Here is a 20,589-nt window from a genome sequence, read left to right on the forward strand (position 1 = left end):
ACCTACAACACATCAGAGCATCCTCTTCACTTCTGGAGTTCTGCAAATAGCTGAAGACTTAGCTCTTTGAGTGTCTCTACTGCAACCACATGCTTACACACCTTCTCAAAGGCCTGGATACCCTCACAAGTGGTTAGTGCGCTATACAAATCAACATAACATATGATTGATACCTTGTTTGCTGTGCCAGCTAATACAATGTGTAATGTGCTGTAAAGTCCATTCATGTTTTTGTGTGGCAGACTCCAGGGCGTTACTTCAGGGCAGCCCTGGAGAGACACAAGATAATTTTGCCCTTTAAATAGGTAGAGGGCTTCTTGATGCAGACAGGGGGTTCTAAGTTCATAGAGTGTAGCATCAACAGACCATACAAGCAGAGATTCAGCAGTACTTTGGTTTAGTCCCATCCAGCAGGAAATGGGCTGTCTGAGGCTCCATACTCTAGAAACAAGAGCAGCAACAAGGGGTCCACTCATGTCTGTGTTAATAAAATGATGGTGAACTGTTGAGCATCTATAGTTATATACAAAAAGTTTGGCTGTTGGGAATGGGGCACTGCTCAATCATTACAAAAGCCTCTTGATCGTTGAAAGATGCCAGACAACCATTCTGGGGTCAGTTTTTCCTACTCGGAGGAGTTTGGGAAATCTGCTTGGGAGCGGCTACAGGGGCTTCTGCAGTTGGAAGCTATGTAGGCGCTCTCCAGGCTACTATAAACAATGGAAAAGCAGGAAGAAGTTACATTGAAAATATTCTATGGGGAGCACTTGTCCTTATAACAATGTTCATGAACATCCACTGGTAACCTTAACTTAGGCATATGAGTGTCCATAGCATAGCCTGGATGTCATGGGCCTTAAGACAAGCAAGGAAACTAGGCCCCTGGATCTGTATTAAAACACTGATCTAAATGAGGTGCAGTGAGCACATCACCCCATACGACCCTGGTAATGCACACCTGCTGCACTGATGGCTGCACCTCCGCTTACAGATCTTCAAGTACTGTATTCTACCTATCTGTCCTTCTTGCGTCCCTGTCGCCAAACCTGGCTCCTCTCGTCTCATTCAACCGTATGACACTCTCCTCACCATTCTATTTCCTGTCTCTACCCCTCGCCAGTCTCTTGCTCACTCAAATGTCCTTCCTTTCTTCTCTCCCGACATCCTTATTTCTGCCCATTTTTTAGTATCATCTCCTGTCTCTTTCTCACACATTTTTTTTGTTCATTATTCTCTACTCCCTCTGTATCACTCTCCCTCCAAAGAGTTAAGTCTGGGCCCCAGTTATGCTCTATGTTAAAAAAAAACATCTTGGCAGACAGCCTGAAAAATAACTTTAGCTTATGCAGGGCAGACTGGCCTCTTTCCCACCTCGGGTACCCAGGACCACTTCACTGACTCCATCAATGGTAGCATTGCCCGTGATGAGTGATATTCACATCAGTGTGAAATTTCTGAATGTGAAAGGTGATCACAGCAATGGCTGCCCATTAATGTTCACAAACATTTTCCTTAATAAATACCATACCTACATGAAGAGATTCTATTGCCTACCTTCACTTGTACGTGCAGGTAAGAAGGCAGCTCGCCTGGATGCACCAGAGCACCTCTAGGCTTTAGAGTCCCTCAGACTGCACCCAAAAATGAATAGTGTGTGGGGCTTCAACGGATGAAGGAGGGAATAAATTGCAGTGATAATTGCACAGGGATGTTAGGGACTCAAGTCATTACATTTCTTCATTTTGGATCATTCAAACTGAAACCAGTAGTTTTGATACTTATGAACTCTGTATAGTTAATTGAAATATGCAGAGTTCATTATAATTCAACGAAGACATCAGGAATTAAATAATTGGGCTTATTTGGTGTGAATCTTAGGAAGACACATTTACAAAATCTAAGTACTATACAGGCAGACATCAGAGGTCTGCCCCCATTTGTGGGAGATAAGTGGGGCCGTTTGAAGGTGGGTCACAGATGATTGTTACAATAAAGGAACACGCAACGGTGTATTTAAAGCCACATTGGATGATTTTATATTGTGTGTTTTCGTATTCTTTTTGGTATTGTTAACCCCGTTTAAGGCGTGACACTGAAAAAAACACTCTTCCTTATCTCTCTATTTACAGTGAACGAGGAAGCCAGTCATTCGAATGATGATATATATGAGGTAGTGGCGCTTGGTACTGGTGACACCTCCTTTCCTGGTTGTGTTGTGTTCAATGGTCTGCTGTTGCATGACACTCACTCCTTAGTGGTTGCCCGCCGGGCGCTCCAGAGGTATATCTTTAAAAGTCTGATGTGAGACCAAATAGAACATTGAAAGCCCACTGTTCGACAAACTGATTTAATGGCAGCTTTACAAAGTGTTATTGCCTTAAAAATGTCTACAAGTTCTAATTGTCCATATTTCTATTTCAGAAATGTTCACACAATAATTTAAAAACGTGTGGTGGGCTGGATAGACTCTTTGATTCTACTGTAATGCAATTTTATTGGAATATCTCGTGCATTTTGTCAGTGATGGTGTTAGAAATGGGGTTCTCTAATTGGCAATGGTATACACCTTTGTCCAAATAAGTACCCTTGCTTCTAGTCAGGGAAAGGGGGATACACTCCTGAATAACCCTTTCTTACCCCCTTGGTGGCTTGGCACAAGCAGACAGGCTTATCTGAGAGGCAGTGTGTAAAGCATTTGTGAACACATACAGTAATACAGTGAAAACACTACAAATAGACACCACAACAGTTTAGAAAAATAAGTAATCTTTACTAGACTTAACACAAGACCAAACAACAAAAATCCACAATACTGTAATAAAAATATGACTTTGAATGGTAGAAATAGCTTAGTTCAATGTAGATGGTAAAAGCGTCACTTTACTTTCAAAGTACCTTGGTGGCGTCACGCAAAAAACAAACAAAAGGGTCGCAGGGAATGTGATGCGTCAGTTCCTTACTTCAGGGAAGGTGATGCGTTGATTCCTTACTGCAGCGCAGGGGAGGTGATGCGTTGGTTCCTTACCGGAGAGGAGGTGATGCGTCAGTTTCTTACTGTGATCCGGTGCGATGCGACAAGATGACGCCTCGATGCGATGCAATGATCCGGTACGATGTGACAAAATGGCATCTTTGATGCGATACGACAACGTGGACACGATGCTTGCACGCCAGACGGCCCTGCGGCAAAATCGATGATCTTTGGAGCAGCGACCGGCCCTGCAATACGGTTCTCCGGTGATGCGACGGTGACCTCTGCGGTGGCAGCACACTTCTCCGCTGATGCTACACGCTTCGTTTGCTATGCGACGGCGAACAGTTGCAGCGATGGCATGCTTCTTCGGCGATGCAATGGCAACTGTTGCGGCGGCGATACACTTCCCTTCATTGCGTCGCGCTCCCAGCGACAAACAGTCTCTAGAGGTCCTAAACAGCTGCAGGCACCTCTCTGTAAGTTAGAATTTCAGGGGAAATTCAGGGGGAGCTGATGGTGAAGTCTGTGTGTCCCTGAGACTTCAGACGGGAGGCAAGCTCAGTTCAAGCTCTTGGAGATCAGATCTTCCTCAAGATGACAAAGCAAACAGCAAAGTCCTTTTCTCCTTTCCTTGGCAATAAGTAACCACTGCAGGCCAACCCCAGACAGCAAACAGCTCAGGGGCAGTAATCCTCCTTCAGCTTCTCCGGTTTCTTCTCCTTGGCAAAGGTTCCTCTTGATTTCCCAGAAGTGATCTAAAATTATTCACACAAACCCTTTGTCTCTGAAGGCAGAGAGTATCTGTACCTAGTCCAAACTAGTTCTGTCCTCTTGGGTGCAGCTTCCTGGCAGGAGGTGGAGACAGAATTGTTTGAGAGCAGACCTGGCCCAGGTAGCCGAAAGGAAATCTCCTCCCCCCTACTCTCTAGTCAATGCATGTTGTATTCAGCCCAGCCCTTACCCATCAGACTACTAGAGCCAAGGCCCTCTCCAGCCTCCTGTCACTGACAAGCCAGACAGGGAATACACAATCATAGCAAAGGCATGCTGGATGGTTAGGCAAGAAAATACCTACTTTCTAAAAGTGGTATTTTCAAACACAATGTAAAAATCACCATCACTAAAAGATGTGTCTTAACATTCTGCGTTCAGGCATACTAAACTCGAATTTCTACCTAGTTCCCTGGGTCAGTTAGGATTATAAGATGTTCTAATCAAACTACCCATTCATGCCTATGGGAACAGGTAGCCTTGCAATAGTGAAAAACGAAATTGGCTGTAATTCACTATCAGAACATGCCAAATACATCGGGGCATGTCCTACCTTCTACATACAATGCACCCTGCCCTTGGGCCTACCTCAGGGGTGACTAATAGGTAGAAAAGGGAAGGTTTTAACTGGCAAGTGGGTGCACTTGCCAAGTTGACATGGCAGTCCCAGACTGCACACAGGCTCTGCAATGGCAGGCCTGAGCCACATTTTACAAGCTGCTTCTGTAGGTGGCACATTCAGTGCTGCAAGCCCATCAGCGGTACAAAAGGGGGTGGTGAGAAACGGGGTGGTGATGGACGGAGCATCTGAACCAATCAAACACTCACACCCAGTCAACAGATCTGGGTTTAATCCATCACCGTACTTTAGCCCACTCTGCCACCCCAGTTCAGACATGGCCATATGCAAATCAGTCTGACCCTGTGCCTCCTGGGAACAGCCCAGCCCGAACTGCCAAGCCATGCCTTCCCTGGACCGGAAACAAGCTTCCTAGGACCGGTTTCTGGCTTTACAGCCGTCTTCAGCCAGGATTGCTTGAATCCAGTGGCAAGCATTTGATTTACAGGCCCTAGGCACACATGGTGCACTGCACTAGGGTCTGACAAGTAAATTAGATAACTAATCATGGAATCACTAATCCATTACTTCATTTTACAATAGGGAGCACTTGCACTTTGGCACTGATCAGCAGTGGCATGGTGCCCAAAGCATCTAGACCAACAAAAACAGATGAGGCTACAGCAAAAAGTGCCAGGGAGTCTCACGCCAATGATGCCAAGTCTAACAGATGGCTTTTTGAAATTACCTCACTGAAGTAAAAACAAACTGCAGCAGTATTATTTAAGGTCCGGATTTGTTTAAAAAAGAAAAGAAGAAACAGGTACAGACCTATCTTAGTTGCAACACATTTTAACTGTATTCTCCCTTGATATGCCAAGGATATAGCACTGATATCCCAGCCACAGCCTCGTGGTATTGTAACAGTACAGCTATCACTTACCCATTAGTCATCATATTCCAAAGTACAACTTATATATTGTGTTACTGCCTTGATCCTCGTCTCAGGTATCCTCTCCTCTTGGGTTTCCACCTCTCTGCCTGTCACCTTTCAATTTGTGTAGAGTATGATCTGAGCCCTGTGCTTCAGCTGCTCTTGTGCACCTTCTGCTCAATGCCTTGGCCAGGTCAGCCTATTCTGAACTCTTCCTGGGTTATCAAGCCAGATACCCGAAACTGAGCACTGATAAATGTAATATATTGTTAATGAAGGAATCTTAGCTAAATGAGAGTTAAGAAGCACAAGAACCATGCCACATACTTGGGCTAGAATTAAACAATGTACAGGCTTAAGTTATTTTTCGAGTTTGGCCCCTCTTTGAGACTCTCCAGGGGCTCCAGACTGCCTAAAAGATAAATTAGCTATACCATTAAAGAATGCGGGAATTAAAATATGGAGGGACCTGACCTTAGATGATTCTCTTAAACCATGGATATTACTGTATAACACACTAGAGGGGGACCTGTCTAGATTCAAATATCTTCAGCTTCAGAGTTGGTCCCAGTGACTTAAAAAGCCAATAGGTATAGGAAATACCTTAGAAGAACAGTTAGTCTCCAGGCCATCAGGAAGGAAGCAAGTCTCTTTTTGGGCTATAGAAAGTGCTATTGATGGCGACTTTAAATTAGCCGTAGAACAATGGGGACTCCATATGCCAAATACACAACTGGAAAATCTCTGGCAAACTTTCTTTAATCCCCTTTATAAGACTGTGAAACCAGCATGGCTTAAGAGAAATCATTATTTCACGACCCATAGGGCTTATCTATCCCCAGCACGATTATCAAAAATAGCCAGGGGTCCTGAGGTCAGATGTAAGAAATGTGGTTCGAGGAATGCTTCAGACATCCACATGTTCAAGGACTGCTCAATGATAAATGAATTTTGGGGGAAAGTGGGGGATACTATAACAGATATTCTAGGATTCCCTGTTCAAATCTTCCTCCCTTTGGTTATTTTTGGTATAGGTAGTGAAATAACATGGCCCATTAGGGGTTTTCTATTCTATGCAATATTACTGGGAGGAGGGAAATCTGTAAGAAATGGGTAGAAGTTGTGCCCCCCACCCACACAGAATGGTTGTCTTCTCTATATAAAATATTAAAGATCGACTTGGCCAGATTACAAAGAAACAACAACAAAAAAAGCAATATGGGAATGTTTTGTTAAGTGGACTCAGACATGCTAAATGTTTATCTCCTTCATAACAACTTTAGGAGCCCTATGATTAAGCCTCATGGATGCTCTTCGACTGTGTTGGGCCTTTTTTCTACCTGGCCAACATAAACAGTCACTGGTCAGAAGCTATCAGAAAAGAGCAGGACTATTCCCCATTTTCCAAATGGGGGTAACAGTGACCTCATGTAGGTTTGTCGGTAGGCGGTTGCCTTCCCCCGATCCGATCTTGAAGCCTACGTCTCCCAAAAAACGAGAAACGTCTGCAGACATCCTACTGTTGGGTCAACTAAGGTCTGAGGCAAATGAGGATAAAAAAAAAGAAGAAGAAAAAAAAAGACCTATGCCACAGTTAGCATTGAAAAAGCAGTAATTGTCTTGAAAATTTGCCGGCAAAGGGCTCATTTTTAGATATTAATTATAATAAATGATGCACTCCATCAATGTTATGAGTAACAAAACATAATGAATTGAGAAACAGTGGTTTTATTTAAGAATAATACATACAGAAACATTGGATTCATTTTGCAACATAAGAATCGTAATAGCAAGGGGCAGAAAAGTCATAGTAGTCGTGCCCATGTGACGTGTGCTCCTCCTTAGAATCAGTGCCATTGCGATCTGTTGTGGGAAATAACACTTTACACAAAAGCAGAGTCTTGAGAGCAGCCTGAAGAACTCAAAAAGGAGACCGGAGATCCTCATCCCATGTGTGGATAATGTGTTAAGTGAGATCCAAACCACCCCACTTTGTTCCAGCACCAAGTTCTTCTGATCAAGGAAGGAACTTCTCAGCAGATTACTCGAACTGCTGGGAAACCAAGGCTGGTGTTTGCCTTGGCAGTAAATCTTCCAGAGATGTCATAACTTGAACTCTCTACTGTCTGCTGCAACAGCTAAGGGTCTGCTGGGTGCCTATAAGCCTACCTTCTCAGAGAGAGGAGTGTTGCTGGCCCTTCAGGAGGAGACACACAGCGTATTCCTAATGTGTGGAGCACCTAGAGAAAGCATTCTGTATCACAGCAAAAGCAGTAGCTACCTGCATTGAGGAGGTTGCGCATTCTGTCTGCGTAGCTCCTGCCCCAAAGACTTCACTAAATCAAGCCTGGACGTGTCTGCTGTGCGTCACGGCGGCTGTGAACTTGTCCTGCTGATGCCTCCAAAAATCCAAGAAAACACATTGCCGTGTGTGAGTCTGATCGGCCTGGGCGGTAAGAACTTCACTTCACCACTGTAAGCCTTATCAGCCTGGGAGGCTTTATACCTGCACATCACCACTTTGAACCTTTTCCACCTGCAAGGCAGGAACTTGTTAAGAGGCCATGCGGTGACTGCAGGACTTGGTATGATGCATTGACTCAGCCACGTAATCCTCAAATAGAGGCTACCTAGAAGACAAAAGGCCAAGGCTCGTCCTGTCTCACTACCTGACATTTGAGAACAAGCGTGCAGACTTCAGGTACAAGCAGTTTACTTTGTTACATGGAGCTCTCTTCTCTGCTCCACATGTTTCAACTCGAGCTTCTGCTAAGCTGGTCTAGCGATAGGGAAGGCTGCTAGTCCAAACCTTGCCATCGGCATCCACATGCAATATGGCAAAGCTATGCTGTTTCAGGCACCTATGTTTTAAAAGTGCTTTACATTTACTCTGGTATTATCTAATAATGACTCTTATTCATATTTTTAAAAGGGCTCCAGAAATATGATATTAGGAGTTACTTTGTTTAGTAACTTTATTGTACGTACTATATATTCACTACTCTACTTTTAGTTTAAGTTGTGTAAATAATAAAATAGCAGCTAAAGGTGTAAGTGGTCTGTCTTGTCAAGTGTTTGTGTACTGACAGTGAAAAAGGGCTTTCCTGACATGTTATAATGTTGGCATCGTTTTTAAATTAAAATTCTTGTCTCCAAAAACTAATTTGTGACTAAATTTGACTGGTTTTGCAGATTTCTATACAAACACCTAATGCTCTTCTATTCTGGAAATCCTCTTGCATTGGAAAAGTCCATCTTTTGCCGTTCAAAGGAAAATGACATCCTAGAATTGAAACCATGTATATTGTTTCACCTGTATCTTAGACAGGTGCCTACAGGAGCTGCAGAGAATTTCCAGTAAGTCTAATTAGTCCTTGATGGTTACATGCTCCTACCTTGTGTAAGTTATGGTGTACCTGTACTCCTAAAATATTCTTTTTAGTGTTTCTGCAAACAGTACCCTTTTTTTTTCCCCCACTGGTCACCAGTTGACATGCAAGTGTGTGCATGAAGGAGGGGCCCTGTGCTGTTCATTTAGAAGTTTGCCAGACCTCCGATGAATCTCGATTTGTAGTCAACTAGTAAAGAGTGAGGCGAGATATAGTGTGGGATTTGGCTCTGTTAGACCACACCTTCTGAAGTCCTGTAAATACCAGTGTGAAGAATAGATACCTCTTAACCTTACCTTAACTGCTCCCTTTTCCATCCACATTCACCTGCAGGGCTTTGGAGGTTCTCTGCTTAAAGATGGATCAAGTATAATGTAGTCTAGAAATGGAGAGAGGCAAGAGGAACAGGCTGTGGGGGGACAGACCATTCTAGGAGTGCCCAAATAGTCCTCCTCCATATGCCACAAATTTCAGAAAATCATGCTGGAAAAACAGATGGTAACGTTCCACGTGTTCATAATTCTGCAAAGACTGTGCGCTTTGCAAAACTTGGCTTGGAGTTGCACTTTGATCAGTTGATGCCTACAGTTAGCAAGTGTGCATGAAAAACGTGGTGTAACACATCAAAAAGCTGAGTGGAGAAGGAATAGCAGTGAACTACTCTTACAGATACAGGAACTAGTGAAATATTTTTTTTCTTGCGGTGCTTTACAAGAAGCAAAGCTGACTTTTGTTAATTAAGTAGTTGGCCAAAGGGGAGCCTTCTTTCACGAATCGCTGGTTGTGAGTGGGCCACTCAGGATGAGCCAGTAGGTGATATGGTTGACTTTATAAAATTCACAAGAGGAACTGTTCTGGTGGGTATGGTAAGCTCACACCCCAGTTTAGTGGCACACTCTTTTTTGGGTACGTTTCGGCCTTCATATTCTGTGTCATTGTGGTTACAGGCTCTTCTACTGGTTAGGGTGTACCAGTGGCTGAGCTTGATTGAGTCTCTTCTCAGTTTATTATATGGGTCCTGCCATTTGAGATTCCTGTTCCTGATATTCTGTGCTTGTGTGGACTGTACTAGCAGTTGATGGAATGGACTCCCTTCAAGTTATGTCCTGGGTGTTGTGCTAAATTTCCACGCACCAACTTGCACGAAGTGTGCAACCTCGGCTTGTCCCCGGAACACGACTAGAAACACTGCGACGTGTTTTGATTGAAGAAGACACTTTGTGACCGTCAGGCTTGACGTCACGAGATGCAACAACAAAGCGGCTCCACACTGTACATATGAGGAGGAAGAACCTATCGCCTTATACGAAGTCGACTCTGACATGGAAGAAGAGGAGCATGTTACTCCGGGTCAGTGTACCGTGAGTAAAGATACCCTTTTGCCCCCTCGCCAACATAAAACAAAGGCACTGGTCCCTCCTCTGCCCTCGGGCCAAAGTTGGCACCGACAAAGTTTCCGACGCCCTGCCCTCGGGCCCGGCTCAGAAAGAGAAGCTTTCCGGCTCGAGCTCAAATCGACCCCACTCCGGCACCGACCCAACACCTTTGGCATTGAAACCCAAATCCAAACATATGGTGGTCACAATACCGTTGTTGCCGAAGATTCCACCGCAACCTTCCACACCGCAACCTTCCACACCGCAACCTTCCACACCGCAACCTTCCACACCGCAACCTTCCACACCGCAACCTTCCACACCGCAACCTTCCACACCGCAACCTTCCACACCGCAACCTTCCACACCGCAACCTTCCACACTGCAGCCTTCCACACTGCAGCCTTCCACACTGCAGCCTTCCACACTGCAGCCTTCCACACTGCAGCCTTCCACACTGCAGCCTTCCACACTGCAGCCTTCCACACTGCAGCCTTCCACACTGCAGCCTTCCACACTGCAGCCTTCCACACTGCAGCCTTCCACACTGCAGCCTTCCACACTGCAGCCTTCCACACTGCAGCCTTCCACACTGCAGCCTTCCACACTGCAGCCTTCCACACCGCAGCCTTCCACACCGCAGCCTTCCACACCGCAGCCTTCCACACCGCAGCCTTCCACACCGCAGCCTTCCACACCGCAGCCTTCCACACCGCAGCCTTCCACACCGCAGCCTTCCACACCGCAGCCTTCCACACCGCAGCCTTCCACACTGCAGCCTTCCACACTGCAGCCTTCCACACTGCAGCCTTCCACACTGCAGCCTTCCACACTGCAGCCTTCCACACTGCAGCCTTCCACACTGCAGCCTTCCACACTGCAGCCTTCCACACTGCAGCCTTCCACACTGCAGCCTTCCACACCGCAGCCTTCCACACCGCAGCCTTCCACACCGCAGCCTTCCACACCGCAGCCTTCCACACCGCAGCCTTCCACACCGCAGCCTTCCACACCGCAGCCTTCTACGCCAAAACCGGCAACAAAAGAAAAAGACACTTCATCTAAAGAGCCTCAGACCGATGCCCCGCCATCAGATCCGAAGCAGAAAAAAACTTGTGATGAGCCCTGAAACAGGACATATTCATACCACTCGTCCAAAAACTGAAGATTGACCTACCAGAGGACTACCATATTCCTCCTAAAAAGAAGAGGGTGGGTACTAACTCTTCTGCTCCTTACATTCCACCTCCTTCTCCCACTGATCCCAATTTGATTATATCACCATCAAACTTCCCATCACTTTCACCTTACCCACAGGGCGACGGGGATGGGGGACGAACATCAGGATAGGCCATAAGACACCGACCCTTGGGAAAATTACCATACTGACCCAAATACAGACAATCACCCTGATTTTAATTCCTCCAGACCCTCCCACCTGATGATAATATTGGGTACATTGAGCTCCTTAACAGGGCTGCTCAATATCATGGGGTGGAGCTCTATAGAGAGCCTGTAGAAGAGGATTTCCTCTTTGAAACTCTTACTTCTCAAAGAGACACTCATACCTTACCAATGCTAAAAGGCATGTTAAATCTCACAAATGAGGTACTTAAAGATCCTGTACAGGCAAGAATAGTTACACCTAGGGTAGACAAAAAATATAAACTTTCACCCACCGACCCGGTTTACATTAGAGGCCAGCTGCCCTTGGACTCTCTTCTAGTCTCCAACGCTCGCAAGAGAGACAACTCTCAAACCACAGGTGAGGCTCCTCCTCCTGATAAGGAGTCTAAGCTTATTGATGCCTCAGGCAAAAGAGTGGCTTCACAGGCAGTAAATCATTGGCGTATTACCAACGCTCAAGCTCTACTTGCTCGTTATGATAGGGCTCACAGCAGCACGTGCAGTATTCTCTTATGTAAGCATGCTTGGCTGAAAATATCAGGCTTAAAGCCAGAGGTGCAAACCTCCATCCTCAACCAACCACTCAATAAGGAGCATCTTTTTAAGCCAGCGGTTGATAACTCGCTGGAAAAAATGAAAAAGACACGGAGGTCGCAAAGTCCTTGGGTATGTTGCAGTTACCCGCCACTAGGGTTTTCTTTTGCCGCTCCTTTTACAGTGGTGGTTCCAAAACTGTATCCACCGAAAATCCCTCTTACAAGGGCAACAACCAATCTCCTTCAAGAGGTTATTTCAGAGGAGGTTTTAGAGGAAAGAACAGTAAGGGAAGAGGCAGGGGCAACTCCACACGCTCTTCTCCCACAAACAAACAGTGACTTCTTCCGCTACCGCGGATCTTTCTACCCCTGTCGGGGGACTTCTCTCTCGATTCCTACCTGTCTGGAATTCAATCACCTCAGATAAGTGGGTACTACAAATTATCCAATATGGTTACTGCCTGGCGCTTACAGACTCCCCCAAATATTCTTCCAAGATCACATGCAATGTCACCAGAGCATCTTACCCTTCTAAGGCAAGAGGCTCTTTCTCTCTTGGGCAAACACGCTATATGGCTAGTCCCATTACAATACCAAGGGACCAGGGTATACTCCCTGTACTTTTTAATTCCCAAAAAGGACGGCTCTCTCAGGCCTACACTAGACCTCAGAGAACTAAATCTGTACATTCAGTCCAACCACTTTCATATGTCACACTCCAACAGGTGCTCCCACTCCTTCAGCAAGGCAATTTTTTGTCAACTTTAGACCTAAAGGACTCCTACTTCCCTATTTCCATTCACCTTGCTCACCGGAAATTCCTCAGATTTGTGGTGGACAGCCAATATTATAAATTCAAAGTTCTCCCATTTGGAGTAACTATCACACCCAGGGTTTTTACAAAATGCCTGGCAGTAGTTGTGACTCATCTAAGAAGACAGCACATTCACGTCTTCCCTTACTTAGACGACTGGCTAATAAAAGCCAGATCACAGAAATTCTGCCTACACCACACTCAAAAAACAGTCCCACTGCTTCATGACCTTGGGTTCACTGTAAACCTTTCCAAGTCTCATCTCCAACCTTCCAGCACACATGTATCCAGGAGCTACAATAGATGCACAAAGAGCTCAAGCATGTCCCAACCCGAGGGAGGAGCATCGCGAGCATCCGAGATGGCCGCGTGAGCACAGAGCTCCCGAGACCCTCGCCGCCCTTCGCATATATCCTGAAAAATATCCTGAATTCGAATATGGGCTTTTGAAGACTAACTTTGGCTGACATTACTACTCTTTCGAAAATTTAATTTGGACTTTGGGAACCGCAGCTACGTCGATCTGAACTTTTGCGGCCCACCCCAGGATGGGACCGGGGGCTCTACTAGCCAGGACGCCGTGAAGTAGTTGAACAACAACGGCTAGAGGGGTTCTCTCCCTGGCAGCCTCTGTTCGACTTTCGGTTTTGCTTTCTGAGTTTGGGCCTTATCTGATCGTGAGGCGGCTCAGATTTACCCTAGATCCGGCTTGGCTCTGCCTCTCCCCGTGTGCCGACGTCTGTACGTGCCTCGTATCGAACTGGGTCGGCATTTACGCCACTTCGGCCCACTTTTGAAAACCTGTGGCCTCGTTTTATACGGCCATTTTCACCAGGTCTCGCGGGCCCCTCCGGGGCACTTTTTCTAATATGGCCACCAGACCCGACAATGAGAAGCGGAAAACTAAGACGCCTCTCCGAGGGGGACCGACCCAAACCAACGTTATGGATCGTTACACTCAGCCCAAGGGATCCCCGGGTGGTACCAGCCGCACCCCTGAAGACCCCAAGGATGACCCAGCCGCTCCTTCCGAATTGACCCTCCAGGATGTTATGAGCGCCATTGCCAGCATGAAGGCTTCCATGGGTCAGCAGTACGAGGCCCTTGCTCTAAAGATCGACACTGTGGCCGCCGATGTTACCTTGATCAGAGCTGACTTGGCGAAAACCAATGAAAAGGTCAAGTCGTTGGATTTAAAGACCTCCAGCCTTATTACCGATGTCTCAGACATACAGACTGAAGTCGGTAATCTGCGCTCTTCCAACGACCTTATGGCTCACTGACTTGAGGATTTCGAAAACAGGGCCCGGCGCAATAACGTACGCATTATTGGTGTCCCTGAAAACCCCGAAAACTCTGCAACTGATCTCCTGGTGGAAGACCTTGTTTTGAATCATCTCGCCCCCACTGGACTCAGCAAATTCTTTGCAGTTGAGCGTCCCCACCGAGTTCCGGGTGGGAAGCCGAAGCCGGGTGCCCCCCCCCACCCCCCCGAGACCTATCATTGCCAGACTCTTCCACTTCAGAGACAGAGATGCTATCCTGCGGGCCTCACGGGTGGGCGGCCCCGTAAAGTTCGAAAACACATCAGTGAACTTTTACCCGGACTTTACCCAGCTTGTTCAAAGGCGGAGGATGGGGTTTCAGGGAGTGAAGCGAAGACTGCGAGATGTAGGCCTCAAATATGCCATGCTGTTTCCGACGAGACTTCGAGTCGAATATGAGGACCGGACATTTTTCTTCGACCGTCCAGAAAATGTCAGTGACTGGCTGGATTCTTTGCCTAAAAGGGATGATCGAACTGAGCACCCTGGTGGTGCCGAGGGTGGTGTACCGGACCAAGAGTGACGCTGTGGTTCCCGATGTCTGAACACTTCAATTGTCTCACAGCTGAGTTCAATGATTTCCGTCCTGTTATGTTTCATTGGAGATTGGCCCGAGGGTGGCGGGGGGAAATTAGACTCTTCCCTCCTCCGGGTTTTTTTGTGTAGATTAGTTTAATGTCAGGGCGACAGGCACACTGCAAGTTGGGATGGCTTTTGAGTCGTACGCAGGGGTGCAGGGTGGGGGGTGCTGTAACGGGTTCCAGTTGGGGGGTGGAGGGGGGGTGTTTGTGTGTTTGTTATTTTTCACAAGGCAACGTATTATTTTCTCTTTTGATCCGATCATTGTGTCCCGTGTGGGGTGGGCTCTGCATTCCTTACCGGGATGGGGGGTAGTGGGTTGAGGCTATTGTCTTGGAATGTCAACAGGTTGGGGATAGGATAAAGCGGGGGGTCGTGCTACAGTTCCTGCGACGTCTTTCCCCCGATGTCGTCCTTCTACAAGAAACACATCTAATTGGTAATGCATGTCAAGCCATGAGTAGACGAGGGTACCGCCTTGTCGCACACTCCAGATTCACCTCCGGCTCTAGGGGTGTGGGCATTTTTGTTCGGTCCTCTCTCCCATTAGAAATAGACGAGGTAATTCTTGACGACAGAGGGCGCTATGCCGCTCTCACTGGTAGATGGGAGGGGAAGACACTCTCGCTGATCACAGTATATGTTCCCCCGGGTCTGGAGACTTCCACCTTCACTGACATTGGACGGGTGGTTTTGGGGCTTCCAGACGGTCTCCTTATTATGGGTGGAGACTTTAATTCGGTTATCTCCGGCACTTTGGATCGCTACCCTCCCAGGGACTTAGCTAAGTCTCAGTCATGGCTGAGTGGGTTATTGGATACTTTTGGTCTGATAGACTGTTGGAGGTTAGTGCATCCAGTGCAGTCACAATATACTTTCCACTATGGGGTCCATGGGAGTCTTTCCAGGCTTGACTACGTGCTGATGCCAGCAGCCCAATCCTCCTTGATTAGAGAAATCAGACACCTACCCCGGGGCATTTCGGACCATTCCCCTCTGTGGCTTTGCATGGAAACCGGGGTGTGTAGTGAGGGACGGGTAGCTCCCATAAACCCCTGGTATCTTCGAAATCCCATAATCTGCTCCGAGTTGGTAAAATCCATTGATCATTACTTTCTTGATAATGTGGGTTCTGTGTCATTGTGGGAGGCTTTCAAGACTGTTATACATGGTCATTCTTTGTCGCTAATTGCTGGTGCTAAGAAAGACAAATATGAGGAATTGGTTCGTCTTGAGACAGACATAACTGAGTTGGAGAGTGACCTCGAGGCAGGTGTAACTCGTGCTAAACTCCACTCCCTCAGCCTGAAACAGCTGGATTATAGAGCCCTGGTGACCGACGCCGCTAAAGTAATGAACAGAGAGCAACATTGCAGATTGTATGATGTGGGTGACAAGGCTGGTAAATTTATTGCCTGGCTTGACAAGAAAGAAAGAGCGAATCGTGTTGTCCCTGTGATTGAGAAGCCGGATGGAGTGTGTGTGACGGACCCAGCTGAGATTGTCGAATGTTTTGTGGACCATTTTCGAAAGGTTTATTCTTCTGTCTGTGGTAGGGATGAGGAAGACTCTCGTTTGTTGCTGCGTGACATTGCACTGCCCTGCCTATCCGAGGCTGATAGAGACCTAATGGATGCACCACTCTTGGCAGACGAAGTTGCCGTCGCCATCCGTTCCCTTCGTTCTGGTAAGGCTATGGGTCCCAACGGTCTGCCCATTGAACTGTACAAATTGCGACCTGACAAAATGGCGCCTTATCTTAGGGATATGTTCCTGGAGTCGCTAGACTCTGGCTCCCTCCCTAGTGATCAGCGGCTTGCTACGATAGTGGTCATCCATAAGGAGGGGAAGCCGCGGGACTGTTATGCTTCCTATAAGCCCATTTCACTCTTAAACGCTGAACCCAAAATTTTAGCCAAATTGTTAGCTAACCGGTTGATCAAGGTAATCAGCGACTTGATCCACCCGGATCAATCCTGTTTCATCCCGCATCGTAATACTGCACTTAATCTTCGGCGTTTACATGGCGTTCTCGCGAGGGCGGAGTCTCTCCCTGAGCCGGCCATTTTGGCTTCCTTAGACGCCACGATGGCCTTCGATACAATAGAATAGCCGTATCTCTGGGCAGCTCTCGCGAAATTTGGATTTGGCCCGGTATTCATTGGTTGGGTGAAACTTCTATATGAGAAGCCTTTGGCTCATGTTGTAGTTAACGGCAGAGCTTTGTACTCTTTTACCCTCGTGCGTGGCACGCGGCAGGGCTGCCCGTTGTCCCCCCTGCTTTTTGCCCTCGCTCTTGAGCCGCTGGCTGCCTGGCTTCGTTGGGAGCCTTCGATAAAAGGTATCCGGTGGACCCCTGATTTGGAGGTTCGCTTTACGCGGATGATATCCTGTTGTACCTAACGTCCCCCCAAAAATCCCTCAACTTGCTTTTTGATGTTCTTACTTCTTTTGGCAAGAACTCAGGTCTCATTATCAACTGGACGAAATCCTGTGTCTATGTACTTTCAGGGGGTCTCCCTCCATTGCCTCGTAGATTCCCTATCCAGACATCTGAGACAGGTTTTAAGTATTTAGGGATCTACATATCCCTGGACCCCGCTGTTCGCTACGAACGCAATCTGCTTCCCCCTCTCCAGAGGCTGAAACTTGATGTTGCACGCTGGCGTAGGTTACCATTGTCCCCGCTCGGGCGCGCCGCCCTTTTCAAAATGATGTCACTGCCGCGATTTCTGTACGCACTCCAGAATTCTTTTGACGTCATTCCTTCTGGTTATTTTTTGTGAAGTGGAGAACCTTCAGAGACGGTTGGTTTGGGACGGGCGTGCACATATTGCCCTCTCCAAGCTCACGCTCCCTTGGTATGATGGAGGCATCGCGCTTCCAGATATCAAGCGTTATTATTGGGCCTCTCAGCTGAGTGCGATTAACCATGCAACTTACGCGCCCGGTTCTAACCCGGCATTTGAGATGGACAAATTCTTGCTACCGGGTGGGAACTACAACAGGGCGCTTTATTCTAAGGCAATTGGTAGGAAGCTGTCTGGACCTACTAAAATTGCTGTGCGGGTTTGGCACGATGCGAATGTGGCTTTGGGATGGAGAGACAGGCTGACTCGTGCAACCCCGTTGTACGCATCTGAAAGATTGGGATGTCTTTGCACAACGAAAGGCTTCGAGAAGTGGGACATGATTGGCATTAGCAGGGTGGGTGACCTTTGGTCCAAGGGGAACATTAAAACCTTTGAAGCATTGAATACGGAGTATGAGCTTAGCGATAGGGAATTTTTCAGATATCTGCAGGTTCGCCATGCCTTGACTTCGGTTTTTGCCGCGGGCACTGATATTCCCAAATCTTCTCCTCTTGAGGACTGTATACTGGATGGCCATGTGCCTGACAGCACGATCTCACTAATATATAAGAAGTTGATCAACAACCGGGCTGATCTGCTCATGCGTCTCAGGGAAGTTTGGATTAGTGACGGCTTGGAGCTGGATGACGAGGACTGGCAATCTGCGTTGTCCTCGCCCAAGGAGGTAGCTATACCTGCCCGTCTTCGGCTTGTCAAGCTTAAGATCCTCCACCGTATATATGTCACTGGTCCGCGTTTGTTTCGGATGGGTTATTCTCAGGATGGGTTGTGTAAGCGTGGCTGCGGTATGACTGGCACCTTCGTCCATATTATATGGGAATGCCCGGAGGTGGTTGCGTTTTGGACTCGTGTGCATGCAGTGATGGAGAGGGTTTCCGGGGTGCCGCTACAGCCTGAGGCCAGGCGCTGCCTGTTGAATGTGTGGGAACCGAATGACTATAATGCTGCTCAAACCCAGTGGGCGACCCTTGGGAACATGATAGCTAAGAGAGACATCGCACAGCTGTGGGACTCCCAGCGGTCGCCCATGGTATCGGTATGGAAGGAAAATATGGATTGGTGCATGTTTAGAGAGAAGACAGTTTATTTGCAATGGGGTAGGCCTAGAAAATGGAGCAAAGTCTGGTCCCAGTGGAATGCCTATCGTGGGAATATATGTACTCCCCCTCTTGATTTAAACTCAGACGTTTCCCTGTCTCCCTGAGCGACATCCCATTTATTGTTTATCGTATGTAACTATTGCATTGCTTCCCTGCTGACCCCCCCTATTCCTTGCTTCAAATGTATGATTTATAATGATTCACTCAGACTCATTCGGTACGGACGCATGATTGTAACTATTATGACTATTGCCTTGTTTTGTATTTTTGTTTATCAAATTTTTTTTAAAAAGCGTGTCCCAACCCACTCAGAATCCGCAACATGCAGACTAGCTCCAGTGTTCATGCAATTGCTTGGAATGCTGGTGTCTTGCATTTTAATAGTTCCTTATGCAAGACTTCAATCCGTCCCCTAAAGGAATGCTTGGCATGTCAGTGGAACCAGGTTCAATTTCAGCTATCCAATCTATTGTTGGTAGACAGCCGCACCTATCGCTCTCTGCAATGGTGGAACATACAAAACCTTTCCAAGGGGCCGCCATTCCTCGACAGATAGTGCTAACAGCAGACGCATCGCTCACTGGTTGGGGAGCTCTTGTACAAAAACTTACCATTCAGGGCATGTGGACTCTGCAACAGAAACAACTCCACACAAACCATCTGGAACTGCTGCCAATATTTCTAGCATTGAAAGCATTTCAACTTCATCTGGTAGGCAAAGCTGTCCTGATTCGTACAGACAATGACGGCAGCTCTACTAAAACAGGGGACACACACTCTCCAGCTCTCACAGCTAGCCCAGAGCATCTGGAGATGGGCCATACCTCACAAAGTATATCTCCTTGCAGAACACCTTCCAGGAGTGAACAATCAGATTATAGATCTGCTCAGTCGTCAACGAAAACAATTCCACCAATGGAAACTCCACCCTCAGGTCCCCCCTATTCTTTCAAATGCGGGGCTTTCCAGAGATAGATCTGTTCACCACCCACCTAAACGCAAAATGCCCAAACTTCGCATCCAGGTATCCACACCCATTGTCCAAAGGCAAGGCACTATGGATGAAATGGCCAGGGATATTTGCTTATGCTTTTCCACCTCTCCCGCTCATGCCATCAGTGGTTCGGAAGCTCAGACAATAGTCCCTGACACTAATACTAGTTGCTCCCTCATGGGCCTGTCAACCCTTGTTCACAACTCTTAGAGTTATCCGTAGTTCCTCACCAAAAACTACACCTTACTCCCAATCTCCTCACAGAACCATGGAGGGATAAGACATCCAGATCCCAGCCATCTCAACCTTCCGATCTGGCACCTGAAATCCTAGAGTTTGGCTATCTTCATCTTCTGCCAGACTGCATGAATATCATCAAAGAGCAACATGATTTGTTGCTGATTGATTTTGATACAACCTTTTCTGATTTGCAATTTAAATTTGATTTGCCTAATGGAGATTTTATCAAATTTGCGCAAATATTTGCTAAACTGAAAGCTAAAGACTCTATAATTTGTTTGTCAATAATTGAAATTATTGATGTAATGTTTAGAGTAAATACTAGAATAGGAACATTCTACAATATTCTTTTGAGTAAAACTCATGATGACCTCGAAAAAACTGAAACAAAATGGGCAGCTACAATAAATGATCCTAATGTTGATGTAGATAGAGTATTGGAGCTGAGCCACAATCTTTTCATGGCTAGTAATCTAAAAGCACAGTTTTTTAAAACCCTGTTGGACCTTTATTACACCCCGGACAAACTGTTCGCTTGGGGCAAAAGAGAGAATGACCTGTGTCCCAGATGTTCACAAGGACCCGCGACCCTTATACACATGTTTAGCAATTGTCCCGAGCTGATCCTAATTAAAAGTATGATCGCAGCCTTTTGGGAAGAGATATTTGGCCATAAATTACCTGAGTCTGATACCCTCTTTTTATTGGGACTTGATAC

General features: G+C 46.8%; 1 protein-coding gene across 5 annotated transcripts in view; it reads left to right on the plus strand.

Moving 5' to 3' along the window:
• The window catches only part of LOC144782015 (adenosine deaminase domain-containing protein 2-like), a 582,918-nt gene that overhangs the window by 306,024 nt on the left and 256,305 nt on the right, over nt 1–20,589 (plus strand). For 4 of the 5 annotated variants that reach the window (XR_013601099.1, XM_078661127.1, XM_078661129.1 and 1 more), the window contains 2 exons: nt 2,130–2,280; nt 8,431–8,595. Coding sequence is in view for 4 of the 5 variants with exons in the window: in XM_078661127.1 (XP_078517253.1) it covers nt 2,130–2,280; nt 8,431–8,595 (316 nt within the window). In the remaining variant the exon portion in view is untranslated. The remainder of the gene's footprint in view (nt 1–2,129; nt 2,281–8,430; nt 8,596–20,589) is intronic. The other variant, XM_078661128.1, reaches the window with a different exon arrangement.

This window comes from Lissotriton helveticus, chromosome 9 (assembly GCF_964261635.1).
Source record: "Lissotriton helveticus chromosome 9, aLisHel1.1, whole genome shotgun sequence".
NCBI classification, from domain to species: domain Eukaryota; kingdom Metazoa; phylum Chordata; class Amphibia; order Caudata; family Salamandridae; genus Lissotriton; species Lissotriton helveticus.